We start from the raw sequence: 16542 nt of genomic DNA, 5'->3' as shown, positions 1-16542 counted from the left end.
TTGGTTATCTTTTCTAAGCTGTTTAAGTTAATGTCTATATTTTTTCATGCACAAAAGACACAGAATAGGTAGCACAATAAACTCTGCAGTAGAGAAGCGACAAGCCTGACATCATTTTGTGTGTTTGTAGCATTTGTGTAGAACGCCCGACGAGCGGCTTACTGTTTTCCGCAAACAAACTGAGAATAGGACCAATTTCTGTGAAAACGAATTGAAACTCTACCATGGCGTTAAAGACCTACGGCGATAAACCGATAAGTTTTCAGGTGGAAGAAAATGGAGAATATTACTGCGTCGGTTCGGAGGTATGCGCCCGATGGGTCGATGGATCCCACAGAAATGCTCGGCAACTAATATGGTGATTGTTTCAGGTTGGCAACTACTTGCGCCTCTTCAGGGGCAGTTTGTACAAGAAGTATCCGGGCATGTCCCGGCGCTTGCTGACCAACGAAGAGCGCAAACGGTTGCTGGATTCCGGCATCAGCAACCATCTGCTGTCCAGTTCCGTTTCATTGCTTAAAGCGACCGAAGTGCAGGATGTTCTCGATGGAAATGATGAAAAGTATAAGGCCGTGTCCGTGCACACCTCCGAGCCTCCAGCGCCGAGAGAAAGCAAATCGAGCAAGAAGCAACCTCCGTGGGTTCCAACAATGCCTAACTCTAGCCACCTCGACGCTGTACCGCAGGCAACGCCAATTAATCGGAATCGAGTGTACAACAAAAAGGTGCGCACTTTTCCGATGTGCTTCGATGACACTGATCCGACGCTGAACGTGGAGAATGCATCTCAGACCGAAATCTTGGTTCCGATTCGACTGGATATGGAAATAGAAGGTCAAAAGCTGCGAGATACGTTCACATGGAACCGGAACGAATCCATGATCACACCGGAACAATTTGCCGAAGTACTGTGCGATGATCTGGACCTCAACCCGACGCCGTTCGTTCCAGCGATTGCGGCAGCCATACGGCAACAGATTGAGGCGTACCCGAACGAGCCGGTCGTGCTGGAGGAAGGTTCCGATCAGCGTGTTTTAGTAAAGCTAAACATTCATGTCGGCAATACATCACTGGTCGATCAAGTCGAATGGGACATGGCGGAGAAAGAGAACAATCCAGAGGAGTTTGCTATTAAGCTGTGCGCAGAACTGGGATTGGGAGGCGAGTTTGTTACGGCCATCTCTTACTCCATCCGTGGCCAGCTGTCGTGGCATCAGCGCACCTATGCATACAGTGAAACTCCCCTGGCCACGGTGGAAGTGCCGTTCCGTACACCGAGCGAAGCAGATCAGTGGGCACCGTTTCTCGAGACGCTTACGGACGCGGAGATGGAAAAGAAGATACGTGATCAGGATCGAAACACACGACGCATGCGGCGTCTGGCTAACACCTTTACCTAAGCTACCATCGGGAGTTGTTTTCGATCAAGCATCTCATCACCATCCATCTGGCAAATTCTTTCCAAGATTCTATACATTTTTGTGCGTATTAACATAAGTATAACTATCAATCAATAAAAGGATCACATCGATTCGAACGAACCTTCTGCATCTTTAATCATTTGGTACGGGTTCAAATTCGTCTTCATTGTCACTCTCGTCGTAATACTGAGCATTATATCGGGCGCGCAACATTCGAATAATATCAACAGCGGTAAGCGGCGGTTCGTTGATGTCACTCAACAGCTCTCGTTGCTCGTTGCTATCAAACTTTGTGTCTGGAACTGGTTCCGTTGCGACATTGCTGCTGTTATCTTCCGATTCAGGCGCGAATTCTCCCTTTTGGTCCATGGATACGATTTCACCTTTTTGCCTCTCGTTGTCTAAAACAAACAAGAAAAAAACTGAATTTCTTCACGATTTCACGATTAAACAAAGAACTCACTCTGATTCTGATGCAGTATTTCCAATGGTGCAGCTATCGTGTTATCCCCAGACGGTTGACAATCGTTACGAGCAATTGGGGACAAAACCGTTGTTGCTTGTTCGCAATTAAGATCATCTAGAGGAGGTATGAATTTTAGTTTCAGCACTAACTATTGCTAACTTAATGCTAATTACATTTTACAGTACCAAGGAAACACTTACGAACAACTTTATGCGCCAGACAATTTGTCTCCAATGCTATTTGGTTATACGAGACCGCCAGTATATTTTGTTTCGTTGCGGTAAAGGATTCCAGGTCATGATTTTCGTCACCTAAAAAGACACAAGAAATGTTCAATTATCAAAATTCAATTAACGCCAAACACTTCTTACATACATGTGTTAGAAATTGAAGTATCTGGAACGCTTGGCGGACGACGATCAACTTCGATCATTTCAATGTCTTCGTTAGTTGATACATGGTTGGATCTGACTGCATCTACTTTCGAACATGTGTCCATTGCCGTTAAACACGAACGTTCATTGCTCACTATTTGGTGTTGGGGCATTTCCAATGGAACTGAAACCCCTTCTGCTTGCCTATCTCTGTCTTCAGTTCTGTACACTTTCGTTGACTCATAAAACTGATCTCGTACATCGACTGGACATATTTTAACGTCTGCCGGTACGTTGTAAATTATGTTAGCGTGTGGCGAAGTGGTGCTAGAGTTTAGTTGCTGTTGCACCAAAGATATTTGCTGTGGTATTTTGATAATAGTAAAAGCGGTTAAATGTTTTATCATTTGATTTTCACCACCTTCTATGGCACTGACATTCGTTGAGGAAATTGCCTCAGGACTACATTGTTCAGTACGGTGCGGTGCAACTTCGAGTTGAATAACATCTTTCAGTGGTTTTCCGATCGTATCCACTTTTGATCTATTATCTGTTGTTAAGTTTTTGTTACTAGATTCTGAGCTTTCAATGCTATAGTTCAATGTTGCTAGTGACTCATCTAAGTGCTGGTGACATTTAAACTCAGTTTCCCGGCCTGGAACATTTTCCCTAATTGCGGCGTATTGCGGAACTGCTGGAAGATCCTTAGGATCAATTATCGTTATGTTAGTCACAAGGTTTAAATTGTTTTCATTCACAGTAGACGATTGTGGTGCGCATATGTCCATTTGTTCCGGATGGGAACTATTCATCAGCTTATCTACTTTTACCGGTACAATTAGCGTCGGATTGGCGTGCATGTTATGGGGCACACCACCAACATCATGGTGCGATGATTCTTCATTTTCGAGCGACACATCGTCAATGTTTAGCATCATTAGCAGCATGGTCCAGTGGAATATTTTACGAAAGCGCTCTACAAACGCTCCTATTGCCTGGTCGTACATTTGTTCATTGAAAGCAGCGAGTTTTTGTTCCGACTTTTGGTCGTTCAAAGTGTGCTTTCTTTGTTCGCTGCAAGCATTCATGCAAATGCCCCGCAAACCCAACACCGTGTTGTAGTTGGGAGGAAACCGGCAAAACAGCATCGATTCACCTGACGGTGTCATTTTGGGATGCATTTTAGACACGAGGTTAGCCCAGTCTAAGGGACAGTGTAGTACGGCTTGCAGCATCTGCCATGTTTCGCTCTTGGGATGCAACATGCAGGAAACCGCAAATGATTCGTTTTCGGACGACGGTCCGTGGAATCCTTCTAAAAGATGAAGCAACATTTTCGTCCCCGTGTAAACGTGATTGTTTTTGGCATTCAGGGTAAGTTTGTAGCCGAATTTGTACCGGAAGGAAAATTTCATCTGCTCGTACAGACTCCATTCGGCGGAGGATGATCTGCCGATCTCTAGTGGATTGATTGGGGCTCCGCTTTTCCGTGCAGTCTTCGGTGCGTTCTTGATCTCCACAATGGTTTTTATCCAATTCTTCCCCGTCACACTGGAGGAAAGTTTTTTCTTTTCCCTTCTCGGTACACTCTCGAGCGTTGCGTTAGGATTTCGTTCGAGAAACTTTTCGATAGTGTAATACCGCGTGCGGCAACTTAGCCGCGAATGGTTCCCGAGATGTTTGGAACACTCGGCCCATGAAATCTTTCCCGGTCCTTCCTCGGTAAGATGTTCCGCGATGTAGCTCATCAAACGCTTGTCTTCGTCGAGGCTCCAACCGACGTGCGTGTTGACGAAGCGCAGCGTGTTCATGTATCGGGCCCGGATCTGTTTCGTGGTCCTGCCCGGTAATAGATCTTCGGGGAAGAATTTAAAATCATCGCCAAACTGCTGCACGTACGCCGTAATTACACAATCTTCTTCGGCCGTAAACTTGGCCCCCCTTAGCGGACGCAAAAGGGTGTACTTGTAGCGATGATAAACCTGCACCTTGTTTCGGTACGGCATACGTTCCACGATTTTGTTCCATATGATATGGTTTCCGATACGGTTTTCATTCACCAAGCGCAGCAATAGATCGTCCTCTTCCTGCGTCCAGGGCATCTTTTTGATCTGTGAGAGTTCGGAAAAGTTGGTCTGATAATGTACAAAGCACTGGTACTCGGAACGGTTTTCAACGCTCAGCGCTATGAGAACCCAGTTGCATCGCCTGTTCGATTCAACTGCAGCGACTAGTCTCGATTCTTCATCGGGCGTCCACAGGCATCGTTTCAAACCGGGCACCAAGTAGTTGTTCCACATACCCTCACAAGCAGCCGCAGAATGTCGTCCATTCAGGACGCTGTTTGATATTTTTAACCAGTCCACGGTGAACTGTTGGCGTCCATATTTACCATCGTAAGCTTGCGCTTTGTGCCAGATCTCTTCCAACGGGAGCGTTTTCAATTCAATTCTTTCTTTTATCATTCGCCTTGCATTGCCCGAATTGATGCACATTTTCTCTTGTAGCTGGTTTTCTCTTCGGACAAACTCAAAGGCTTGACTCGCTACGCTATCCTTTAACATTTGCTTATCACTGCGCGTCCAGAGTGTGGCAATCGATTCAAACATATCCAACGGGAAAAACTCTTTCTTGACGTTCTTCCGGTACAGATAGTCCTTATTGTGTGGGCCGGGGTAGAGCTCGGCATCCTTGAAAAACGGTTGCCCACAGATGTACCCGGGATGGCGAGGTCGTACCGGGCGCGTTTTAGGCGTTAAATTCAACCGGATATCATCTAGACTTTTTTCAACTTCAACCAAACGATTTTGACATCGTGAAAGCAATCCTTCCAGTTGCTGCCGTAGAACCAGTAGCTTTGCCTTGTACTGATGGTTAAGACCGACTGCATTTTTAGTCGTAATGTCCACATGCTCGCGTATAATATTTTCCACCTCAAGGGTGTGATTGAAAAGCGGCGCCGGTTGTCCATCCTATCAACGGTAGATATGAAACAGCAAATAAGTAGGAACTTTCCATGCTTTGCGTTCTTACCTCATGCGTAACGTAATCACTTTCTGCTTCCGATTCCGTGTAGTACGAAGATTCACAGTCAGAGCTCACACTAGACATAGCTCTGCACGATAGATCACAGCCAAAAATGTAATTTCAGTGCACTAGAATCATTCGCGTTCGCAATAGACTTTTGGCAAGCAGAGGTTTTGTTGTTGTTTATCGTTAACTGTCATTGTACAATTGTAAACAAATCGTTCATTGTCATCGTGCCAGTTTGATAATTCCCTCGAAAACGCACAGAGCAGGAGCAGAAACGGTTTCAATGTGATCGAGCCAGAAACGCGTGCTAAAAATTTTATCTTTTCCGATTAGTGTTCGATCACCTTCGCCTTTCGCAATGTCGCTATTGGATAATTCAATCCACATTACGCATTACATCAATCCCCATTGCTTCTATTACAAACCGGAAACGGCGTACATGCAGGAACATGAGCAAGCAAAGTTTGCGGCCGCTTTCAACGAATGGTGTGAAAAAAGTTATGGAACAATTTACGACACGGTTCGAAATACTCAGCCGTGCAAACATCCACTGCCGGGTGAATTGGTAGCGCTGTGTAGTAATCAGCTCCAGCGATGGATACGCTGCGAGATGGAAGAAGTTACGGTGGATGTGGATGACACCACATGGTATTATCTGTGGGCCATCGATGAAGGTTTACCGATAAAAACACACACCAAATATGTGAGGCCTCTGCCAAAAGAGTTCGTGAAGGAACCGGCGCATGCTATACGAGGTGCCATCATAAACATTCTGCCTGGCGAAACGGTAAGCATCAGTGGAGTATTCTTGCTGTAAAGTTATTTTAATATGTTTTCTCCATCACGCAGCGATTCGATTATGAGGAAGACAAGCAAATATTAGTACCCACAACCAAGTGGAGTCCCGGCATAGTAAGCACGTTAGAATTTATGCTGGAGAATGCTGAAAGTATTTCATTTTTGCCAAGCCTTAAGTATGTGCTGAAAAATGAAACGATTAATATTGGGGAGCTGTTCATTATCACTCAAGCGAACGTTTCATACAGTGTGGCACAAAAGCTTCACGAAGCCTGCTCTGATCAGGTGATAGTAACCCAAAACGCAAAGTTTCTCAAAGGTAGGTACCGTTCGTTTTGTCATTCTTATTCGTTGATTTGATTGGAAGATGTATTTATTCGAACTTGTTCGTTTATTGTTTTGCAGGAATCGAGTATCTGCGAGCGTTAAACAAGAAAAGATATCTTAACAACGAAGGATTCGACAATCATGCCGTGAATAAATTTGAAACCTATTATCTCCAAGCTAGTCACGATTCCGCTAGCCACGCAAACATGGGTTCGGAAACGGATAGTACGGTGACTGTGAAGGTATATGAATGGTTGAGACAAAATAAGGAAGCACGCATCGCTATACTGGAACAACAAAAGGCTAAAAAAGATCGAATACAAGAACCTCCAGCAATAAACAATATTGCTTCAGCCTCCGGTTCGAAAACCGATGTAACGGATTCTTCTTTCCACAAACTTGTCGAAAGTGGAACGGACGCTGTTCCGTTTCGAAGCAAGCCATCGAATTTAATCAAGAACATAAAACGCCATCAAACTAGACAATTGTCCAAAACAGCAGCTGGTGGAAGTCCGTCCATTGCATCGGAATAATCAAGCGCCTTTGAATAATACGCAACTAATTCAGGTATACAGCCCAACCAATCAATTTACATTTAATCAAATGTACTACTATAAGTAGACATTAATCCGAATATGTCGGATATCTTCAGTAAGCATTAGTACACAAAATTAATGCAATTTTGAAGTACATTCTCATTAAACAGAACATTGATGTTGAAGAATTCTTATAGGTTTTGATACAGGTATCACGAGTTACCATGAGAAAAGAGACATATAATTAGGTGAAGCATTGTTCTAAAGACATCCAAGATGAGATAGGACCAAACTTGTTTACACCAATGTTTCATACACTATTCCTTGTGACTATATTGTTTCGTTTATTTCATTTAACACCATTTAATGACAAATAAATCATAATTTCAATAGCAATTAGCATTATTTTGAATATTTAAGATGTATGTATTTAAGGGGGTTATATTGCAGCATGTGTTGCCGAGCTTACATGAAAGCATCACATACGTGAATAAAATATGAAAGTTGTAGTAGTTGTATTTCGCTAAGTATGTTCCTCAAATTAGTTTAACGCGTTGGCGTCGCCTCTTATTCCATACTACTGGATCCAGCATTCGCTCCAGAACCGCTGCTTGGACCTGCTGCACCGCTCGATCCTGCAGCAGATGATCCACCCGGTGAAGGCAACGCTTGCAATAGCTCCTCCATCCAAGCATCTGGATTCTCTATGTCTCCAAGTAGTCCTATGCGATACATGGAAAATGAGCGTATGAGCACACTAGTTCAGTTTGTAGAAAAAAAAAGAAGTTCTTACCTGCCACATCGCAGAATTCACCAAACGAAGCACACGGTAGGTATTCTTCGGTGAATGTTTGCAGCGTCGTGTCGGCCGTCTTAAGCAGCGACTCGTCATTTCGGCGGATGTAGTTAAATAGCGAGATCGGCCAGTCTTCATCCTTTGGCGTCCCGACGGTGCGGAAAAAGTTGCGATAAATCAAGTCTATCAGTCCCCAGAACATCAGATACGGTTTGTAGATCGTGTAATCCTTTGGACGCTTATCGGCTGGTGCCAAGAATTTGCAAACCGTGTTTGGGCTAACGTGCCGTGCTTGAGCGATCGCAATCAGGCGCTGCAGATGCACCTGCCTATGGCGTGACCAAAGCTCGGGCGTATGCAAAGCCAATGACATGGTCTGCAGATACAGTGGGCCTTCCGCTTCGTACGCACACTCCAACCAACGTTCCGAGGGTTTGTGGCCAATGAATCCGCTAAGTATCATCTCTTCGCGCGAGTATGAGCGAGACGACAGCAACGTGTACAGTCCATAAAACAGCAGATATGCTACCAGATGCATGTTCGACTGTGGTCCACCGCCTCCCGCATCCTCGTGGAAGCTTTTTTCCTGGGCAAAGCGCCACAGCAGCAGCTTCAGATCGTGCATCGAGCTGGCAAAGGTGATTTCGCATCGTTGTGTGCATTCCTGCATGTAGTTGTTGTGCCGTGCCATCGACGATGAGAAGGAAGATTCGCTCACATCCGGGCCCCACAGCGGCAACAGCCCGTTGCAGCGTGTGTTGGCATTCTGCAGCGAGGCACTCTCCCACTCATCGCGCGACCGGGCCAATCGGATTGCGTTCATGTGGCAGTCCACGTGCACGACGTTGAAATGGGTCACCGTGGTGTAACCGATCGTTTTCTTTTGCTTCATCTCAAACTCCTCCACGTTGGCGCGCTTGGTGAAGGTGTAGATGCCGAGCACCTTGTTCGGCTGGCAGGCGTACCCTTCGCGGCATATGAAACACGCCAGTCCCGTTTCTTCGCGCAGTTTCTCGATCTGCGACAGGATGGAACCCTTGGCCGTTACCTGTCCCTTTTCGTTCGTACGCATACCAAGTGCGTCCAGCTGCTTCTCACGGGTCGCCATTGCAAGCCGCTTCTTCTCGGCGCGTGTAAAATCGCGCACCTCCTGCACACGCTTCGCAGTCGCCGGTTCGGTGCACAGCGCTTCTAGCAAGTTTTCGGCAAGCGATCCTACATGCTCGTCACTGGACACTTGTTCCAGCCGATGGATGATCGGTATTATATCCTGCGCAACGGCTAGCTGTGTCGCTTCGTGCTTTGTCGCTAGACCAGTAAGGAAGCGAAGGATGTACTTGAGGGAGGCTCGCGATATGAATTCCTTCAACTCGTCCGAGTCGGTGCGCAGCAGCGTCGGTTTCACACACGGTGCATGGGACTTGATGTAGTTGAGTGCTTTGTCCACTATTTCCAAGCTCATGATGTAATCCTTCAGCGTACCACCGATCGAGTTGTGCTCGATACCGGTGGTCAATACGCAAAACAGCTCCATCTTGAACTCTTCCTCTGCACTGCGTTCCGCATCGAATCGATCAAAATCGAACACCGAACGGAAATGTTCGCAGAGCAGCGCCATCTTGATGTCATTTCCGTACACCAGAGCCGCAAGCACACGGATCAGGTGCCGCAGTACGGAGGGATTGCACCGCACATTGGAACAGTTGGTGCACGATAGTAGCGCCTGCACGTACTCGGGTCCACCGAACGTGAGTGAAAACTGCAAAAACGTGTCCAACGTGTCGGAGGCAGCCTTGGACAAGATCGTTTCCATGATCTCTAGCAGTTGTTCCGTCACAGCCGACTGTTGTGTGTCGCTCTCACTGCTTTGCAGACACAATTGCAACACTTTCAGCAGCGTGTTAATGGCGCCTAGCTCCGGTTGACACAGTACTTCCTGGCAACGGGACACCTTTACGCTTAGCAGGAACAATTTCAACAGTACCTGCAGCAAGGTGCGTGATTTCGACACATTCTGCAAGCTTCCGATGCGCTCCAACATCACCTTGAGCCCGCCACAGTCAGCCAACACATTCGCCATCCGGTACAACTGCTCGTTGTCAACCTCCTCCTGGCTCTTGGCATTTAGCGTCTCTATAAACTCTTCGGTCGCATCACCAAGCAAACCTCGCATTCGATAGACAATCCGCATGCTGTCCCGTTCGCCGCCTTCTTGAAGCCATATCTTCTTGTACACCTCCTTTACCGGCAGATCTAGGCTTATGATTTTGTTGTGTACCAACAACTCCATACCGTTATCGTCGTCCAGCAAAGCCACCAGCTCACAGTCGATGCAGATTTTGTTTTTAACGTCACGCATCAGCGGCCCGAGACCGGCTTCATGGGAAGGATATGGATTTCCCAGCATGCGCCCCTGCAGGTAATCCTCCTGCTGCGGGTCTTTCTCTAGCGTGAGGAAAAACTCGCCCACATCGTTTTCCTCCGGATGGATTATGGAGCACAAGCGCTCGAACATGAAGACCGGCGTTTTCACGTCCGTTGTTGGTGTACGCCGCACCGTATCAATGCACACAGCCATAAATGCGGCAGTTTCTTCTTCCGTGCCCGTCGTCATTTCTTCCAGCATTTCTAGCAGCTTCTCCTGCGCATCGTCGATTAACCGCGTGCGCTGCACGATTAGCTTGCGAAGATCGAGATAACCCTGGAGCACCGGTCCTAACAGTTTGCCCTTGTACGCTTTCCGGATTTGTGGATTTTCCAAGAAAAGTGCCATTAGCTCAACCAATTGCCGCAATGCATACCCTTGAGCTAGGTCAGTGGAAAGGGTCGTTTCTTCCAGACAATGAATCTTTTCAATTTCCACAGTCACCAGTTGTACAAGCAGTGTTAGAACACCCTTCAAAGCAAGATATTGTCGCCAGGGTGTTTCATCCGCCAGCATACGATAAAGAGCCAAAAATTCTGCACTTGCTTCACCACTATCACCGACATAGCGCAGGAAGTTGGTAAGAAGATCCAGGAGTTCGCGTTTGCGTTCGTTTGTGCGACTCAGCGATGTAATTAGAGCACAGGTCAGCTGCCGTCCGAGACGCGAGGTGGTATTGAAGAGGATGGGTTGTAGCCAAGCCGCCTGCAGCTCCACCGGAATCGATGAAACACCTTTAGCCAAAGTCTTCTGCCGCCAGCGTTTTGCGTACTTCTCTACCAGATATGCATTTCTGATAGTAGCTCGACGATGCTCCAGAGCTGAACGGAATCCAGTTCCGATTGGGGGTGGAGTCGCTGCGGCAGTAGTTATCGAAACCGATGAACTTTCGCCCATTGCACGACGATTACTGGTCGCGGCAGCGCTTGCATTAGCTGCAGGAGGCATTCGAGCTTTCCAGGCTGCAAACGAATGATTTGCGTCTCCTGCGATCCATTTTTCATAGCTGACGGTAATCCCTTCGACTGGCTGTACGGTGCACAGATCCTGCAGCGTAGTTGCAACCGGTTCCTTACTGTGCTGCTTCCCTCCAGTGGAGATCGTGGTCGCAAGTATCGGTGGTGGACAGATGAGCGATTGCACAATACGCAAACAAGGATGAATGACAGCGGTGGCTGGACCTCGGGCATCACGTGACGCCTGCAGGAACAGTTCGATCACGGTGCGCAACTTCGTTTCCCAACAGCTATCGTCCTGGCTTGTCATCGCTTCCAGTAGTGCCATTTCGTGCCGGACAGCCGAATCTAATGTTGCCAAAGGAACGGTACCGGAAAGTGCCATCTTCACGCGATCTTGCAGCAATTGACACAGCGCTTCAGTTGCAGCGGGAAGATCGCGTGTTAATAAGCACAGCAAATGACGCACTTCGTCCTGCAGTTGATGAGTTCCGCGGCGCAAATTATTTACTGCCAGCTCTTGCACCAACCCTTGACTGCATAGCCCAACTCTGCAGGCCATATTAGACGCCATGGCGCGCAACAGCGTGAGACATTGTTCGGTGGATGCCAGGGCACAACCGTAACATTTGTTCAACGCAACCGTCGCTGTTCGGGACGATATGCCAGTGCCGGAGGCAAAGCTCGTTGACATAGAGCCAGCCGCGGTGCCCGGTGGTGGTGCATCCATTTGGCTTCGATCGTATGCCACCAACTCCTTGCGGCAGGCCTGCACTTTTTGGATGATCTTGCTAAGATCTTCGAAGGTGGTTTTCGACTCTACACAGTACTTCTGTGCCAGCAGCTGTATGACTTTGTTGACCTGCGAAGTTCCACCAGCTCCACCTATAACCGACGCTCCCACGATCGTTTCATCGAGCGTACGGTCGAGCTTATGCTCCGACACTTTTTGAACAAGCAGCTCCAAAATCTGCTTATTGTTTTGCAGCGATTTATAAGAACGGTCCGCCTTTTCCAACGATGTATGGATCGTTTGAACGGTTTTTGTTCGATCTTCGGCCGATTCGATCGGATCTACGGCGCAGCACGCCCGCCCGTAGATGCTGTAATCAAATTTAGCATATTTGCAGAAACCGCACGAATGACACAGGAACGGATCCTTTTCGTCATAGTTGATAGCACGACATTTGTGGCACTGGAACACATTCTCGCCACAGTTACCGCACACGCCTGGATTCGCCGGTACCACCGCACTGCAGCGCGGACACTGCAAACTTTCGCTCGAACCACTTACGGTTTCGTAAAAGTCGGCATACTCGATCATCAAATTGCACGCCGTTATTGGCAGCGAGAAGTCGATTTTCACATCCGTTTGGCCCGACTGTAGCGTCACCTTGCGTGCCTTGTGCCACATCAGTGGACGATTCTTCAGCTCCACCACTGCCTGGACCGTGCGGTTGTTGTAGTAGATGTTGATCGTACGGACCATTTTCGCCCGCTTCAGATCGGCGATGCGTAGCACTATTTTCGAGATCGTGTGACTTTGCACGAGCTTCACGATCGTGGTGGTGGTGGTAAACTTCGAGTCTACCTTTATGGTTGATAGTTTGATGTTAGAAAATGGAACTTCCGGATTGTTGCAAACGAGACATGGTTCCGATTCGAGGTAAAACCCTTCGAGTTCCAGTACTTGTCCCAGCGCTGTGTAGATGGGTGCATTCGGGTGTTTGGAGAGCAGCTCATTCTGCTGTCTCAGCACTGATACCGCCTGTGCGGTGTAGTCCGGCAGCTTGTCTATCAGCGATCGTGTGTTGAGCGTGAGGAAACCGAGTAAATCAACGAACTGTGCCGTGCGCTTACCGTAAGCTGGTAATAATGGCCACAAACTCCAGAGACACTGGAGCAATGTTTCCTTATTGATGTCGCTACAGTTTTCGTAGAACGCATACACAAGACTGTGTGCCTGCCAGCGTATTGTAGTTGAGTTCGTTTCGAGCAGGAAGCTACGAATGAACTTGCTCATACTGGCTGGACTGATCTGATTGAAGATTTGTGCCACCAAAGCTACACACTGTGCTGCATCGAACTTAGATTCGGACGGTGCCGCCATTGTGTCCGATTCCTCCGATTTGTCACGATCTTTCCGATCCTTCACAATAACCGACACTTTCATTTGTGTGTCTACCGTCACGCTAGAGGATGTTTTCACTGGTTGCACCTGGGACGAAGTGCTGCTACATATAGCCGATTGCAGAAGTTGCAATATAATCGTCGAAACACCTTCTTCCAGTTGGTACGTGCTAATGTTCAGCAGTGAGGAAAGTATGTCCGGATTTCGAACGCAAAACTTTTGCCAGTTTCCAGTACGAATAGATGCGATCTCTTGACATGCACGGAAGTGCTCGGTCAGTTCGACCAAGGAGTCGTAGCTGAGAATGTTCGATGGGGCCCCATTCGCTAGTGATGAAGATGATGCGGCTGGGGCACAGCTAAGATTGCAGCATTTTTTTACTGCCTTCATGTGCGTATCGAGCGAATGTAGATCACGCAGCTGGCGATACTTTTCCTTGCTTCCGCAAATATACAGCAACAGTTTGCGTACCTGACGACGTAAAACTGGTGACTGCATGTACATCATATACTCGCAAAGAATGGCAGTCATGTTTTCGCACAAAGTGTGGCTCCATTCTTGAGGTGACGGATGCCCGGACGATAGTTTGAGAATTTGATACGGCAATCTAACGGCCATCTCGGTAAGCACCTGCGAGTATGTTTCGAATACGTCGTTCGAACCTTTCGGGAAGGGGCGTGAAAAGAACGGTTGCATATCGGGTATAATACCATACTGTGTCGGTTTCAGTAGAACATTCGATGGAGTTCCTCCCGCTGCTGTTATTACCGGACCGTTGTTACTTGATGCCGCATTGGACGTTCCGCCACCACTGGAGGAAGCAACATTCGCTGAACCATTGGCATTGGCTGCACTTGTTGCCGGTGAAGCCAGCTCATCCATTGATGATGCACTGGATGTTTTCCAATGGGGCAAAAAGGATTCCATTATTACGAGACAATACGGTATAGCACTATTTTTCATCAGTGCGTTAGCGGTGCTTTGAGCCAAAAACGATGCGTTGTCCGCCATTGCTTGGGTGATATTCGACCTATCACCACCTGAAGCACTAGTTGACGAAGTGTTGGCAGAAGATGATGACGATGATGATTTGGATTTCACCTTTCCCATCAACACCCCAATCAAACGCAGTATAACAAGCTGCACTTCAGTTTTGGCCGTTCGTTTAGCCATTTGGTACAGTTGCGTATCTTCTGTTTCTAGTCGATCGATTAATGCTTGCAGCAAACGGTTCAACGCTTGCTGATCCGGTTCCTGTGTGCCATCGAGATCGGAGGTTAGCATTAGGATCACTTGCATGAACGGTATGCACTGAGCGCCGTTCACTGTGTCTAGGGCAGAAAAGTTGTCCACTAGCTGATTCAAGATGGAGTATCGCAGCACGTGCAATTTGTTCGCACTTTCCCCATTGGTATCGGACGCTTCTGCATCGGCAGCAGATGGGTGCGATGCCGTTGTCGTAGCGCCGGCCGATTGTGATTGTGCCATTTGGTCGACTACGGAAGTGCGCGGTGGTGAAGGATTCGGTTGCTCTTCGTACGTGGAACTGCGGCCGGAAGTTCCACCGATACTTTCGACACCACTACAACCACTCTCGGATCCACCGCTACCACTACCAGCATGTTCACCGGCAGGCGACGTACGGAGCGTCGATCCTTCGGTGGCAACGTTCGATATTTCATCATCATCCGAGCCACCACCCGAAGCGTTCGACTCGACGTTAAATGAAGAACCACCGGCAATGGCAGCAGCCAAGCTTTGGGCAGCAGGGTTTCTATTTCTACCCTGATAATTAGCGATGCTCTGTTGCAACAACTGCAGATCGGCCTCGTTATCTTGGAGACTGAGTGCGATCGCTATCTCCATTATGGTATCGTCGTCCGCATCGGGCGTTTCGAGCAAATGAGGAAAACCCACACCCAACAGTGCCTCCAACGAAGCGAGGGCCTGATTTCCAGCGCTCGGTTCCAAACCCAGTGATTCTATTGCGTCCACTTCCTGCATTCCACCGACGGCGCCCGCACCTGCCGCTACTGTGACAAAATCTTCATTACCCGCAGGAGCATTTCCCGATGAAGTTGAAGGCCCAGCGGCACCCGATGACGTCGAACCAATCGATATTGTTGATGTTGACGGACCGGCAGCGGATGCTGTAACTCCTGATGTAGAGGGAGTAGGTGTGGAACAGACTGGAGGACTTTCGATTAATACCACCTTTCGGCGCTTGACCTTCGGCCGTAATAAACGAATCATCGCTAGTTTCGCGCTATGGCTTATGATTGGCGCTGGATCAAGCAATAAACGAACGAAAAGCTTCGCCATTCTCTCAACCTGTTCGTTGTCGGCCAACGCGAATGCGTAAATGATCTCCACCAGAGAGTAAATGACTGCTTCCACATGGCACAGTCCTCGCTTAACGATTGCGATCGGTTCTTCGTATGCTGGCGTTATGCGGTACAGCTCCTTCATGAGGATCATCATCAGCGAAAGAATGTCCATCTGCTGTTCGGCACAAATCTTTGCCATCGCTTGCGGCCGTTGAATGGCGATACTGCGCATCATCAACACAGCTCGATAAAAAGCTTCCGGATCGATGTCCCCGCTTTCGGTAGATTCGTACATTTTTTTCAACTGCCGATGGATATCGTTCAATATTTCCTTATCTTTGTACGAGTGGTAAGCTGCTTTGTTCGCGTGACATGTGATAAGCAAATTGCGTGCATCCTGCTGTACGACATTCACAGTAGGGAAGAGAATCAAATTTGTCGCCACATCGATAGCTGTTTGACGATAGTTATCATCACAAGTTGGTCCACCCAGCAGAGATATACCGCTGTCCAGCACGTGAAGCATACTGGAAAGCATACGATCCAATGAAGTCATATACATTGCTCCTACATCATTTTCATCGCTGGAAGTGCCCTCATTGCCACCATTCCCATTTGCTACCGCCGTCTGTCCATTGCTTCCTGTGCCACCGTTTGTTATTTGTCCTCCGGCTGCATCTTCGCTTTCTTCTGGCCAACCGAACACATCTTTAGTTTTTCCGTATATCTTGATGCTGTCCAGTATTGTGATTTGTTCAGCGTCCACCGAAGGTCCAAAGTGAATGGTGAGTTTCTTGTCACTTTGAAGGCTTTCCTCTCTTGTTAGCGGTATATCAAACCAGCGTGCCCTCGTGGCTACAGTTGTGACCGATCGACCCAAAATTGTTACACGCTGCGGTGCTTTCGTAACGTCCTGCGATCCAATTTGTATGCGAACACCTGCGTAAAATAG

The 16542-nt window shown here is 47.8% G+C and overlaps 4 protein-coding genes across 5 annotated transcripts in view; 2 read left to right on the top strand and 2 right to left on the bottom strand.

The window, feature by feature from the left end:
• The first annotated feature begins 15 nt into the window (after window positions 1-15).
• Window positions 16-1541, top strand: LOC125765964 (SWI/SNF-related matrix-associated actin-dependent regulator of chromatin subfamily B member 1). Its single transcript, XM_049431525.1, has 2 exons — window positions 16-305; window positions 372-1541. Exons 1-2 carry the CDS (start codon window positions 225-227, stop codon window positions 1398-1400), a joined length of 1110 nt encoding a protein of 369 aa, XP_049287482.1. The 5' UTR covers window positions 16-224; the 3' UTR covers window positions 1401-1541.
• On the bottom strand, window positions 1541-5458 carry LOC125765897 (uncharacterized). Its single transcript, XM_049431398.1, has 5 exons — window positions 5295-5458; window positions 2263-5233; window positions 2088-2198; window positions 1885-2001; window positions 1541-1822 (listed from the first exon to the last, which is right to left on the bottom strand). The coding sequence occupies exons 1-5, from the start codon at window positions 5370-5372 to the stop codon at window positions 1554-1556; spliced, it is 3546 nt and encodes a 1181-aa protein (XP_049287355.1). The 5' UTR covers window positions 5373-5458; the 3' UTR covers window positions 1541-1553.
• Window positions 5459-5541: 83 nt separating this feature from the next.
• Window positions 5542-7473, top strand: LOC125765959 (uncharacterized). Its single transcript, XM_049431519.1, has 3 exons — window positions 5542-6081; window positions 6144-6411; window positions 6498-7473. Exons 1-3 carry the CDS (start codon window positions 5653-5655, stop codon window positions 6950-6952), a joined length of 1152 nt encoding a protein of 383 aa, XP_049287476.1. The 5' UTR covers window positions 5542-5652; the 3' UTR covers window positions 6953-7473.
• LOC125765893 (protein purity of essence) overlaps window positions 7276-16542 on the bottom strand; it is a 267808-nt gene continuing 258541 nt past the window's right edge. For both annotated transcript variants that reach the window (XM_049431393.1, XM_049431390.1), the window contains 2 exons: window positions 7749-16529; window positions 7276-7677 (listed from right to left, as the gene is read on the bottom strand). In XM_049431393.1, the coding sequence (XP_049287350.1) occupies window positions 7523-7677; window positions 7749-16529 (8936 nt within the window). In that variant the 3' untranslated portion in view covers window positions 7276-7522. The remainder of the gene's footprint in view (window positions 7678-7748; window positions 16530-16542) is intronic.

Source organism: Anopheles funestus, chromosome 2RL (assembly GCF_943734845.2).
Source record: "Anopheles funestus chromosome 2RL, idAnoFuneDA-416_04, whole genome shotgun sequence".
NCBI lineage: Eukaryota > Metazoa > Arthropoda > Insecta > Diptera > Culicidae > Anopheles > Anopheles funestus.
This window is presented reverse-complemented; position numbering and strand designations above follow the sequence as displayed.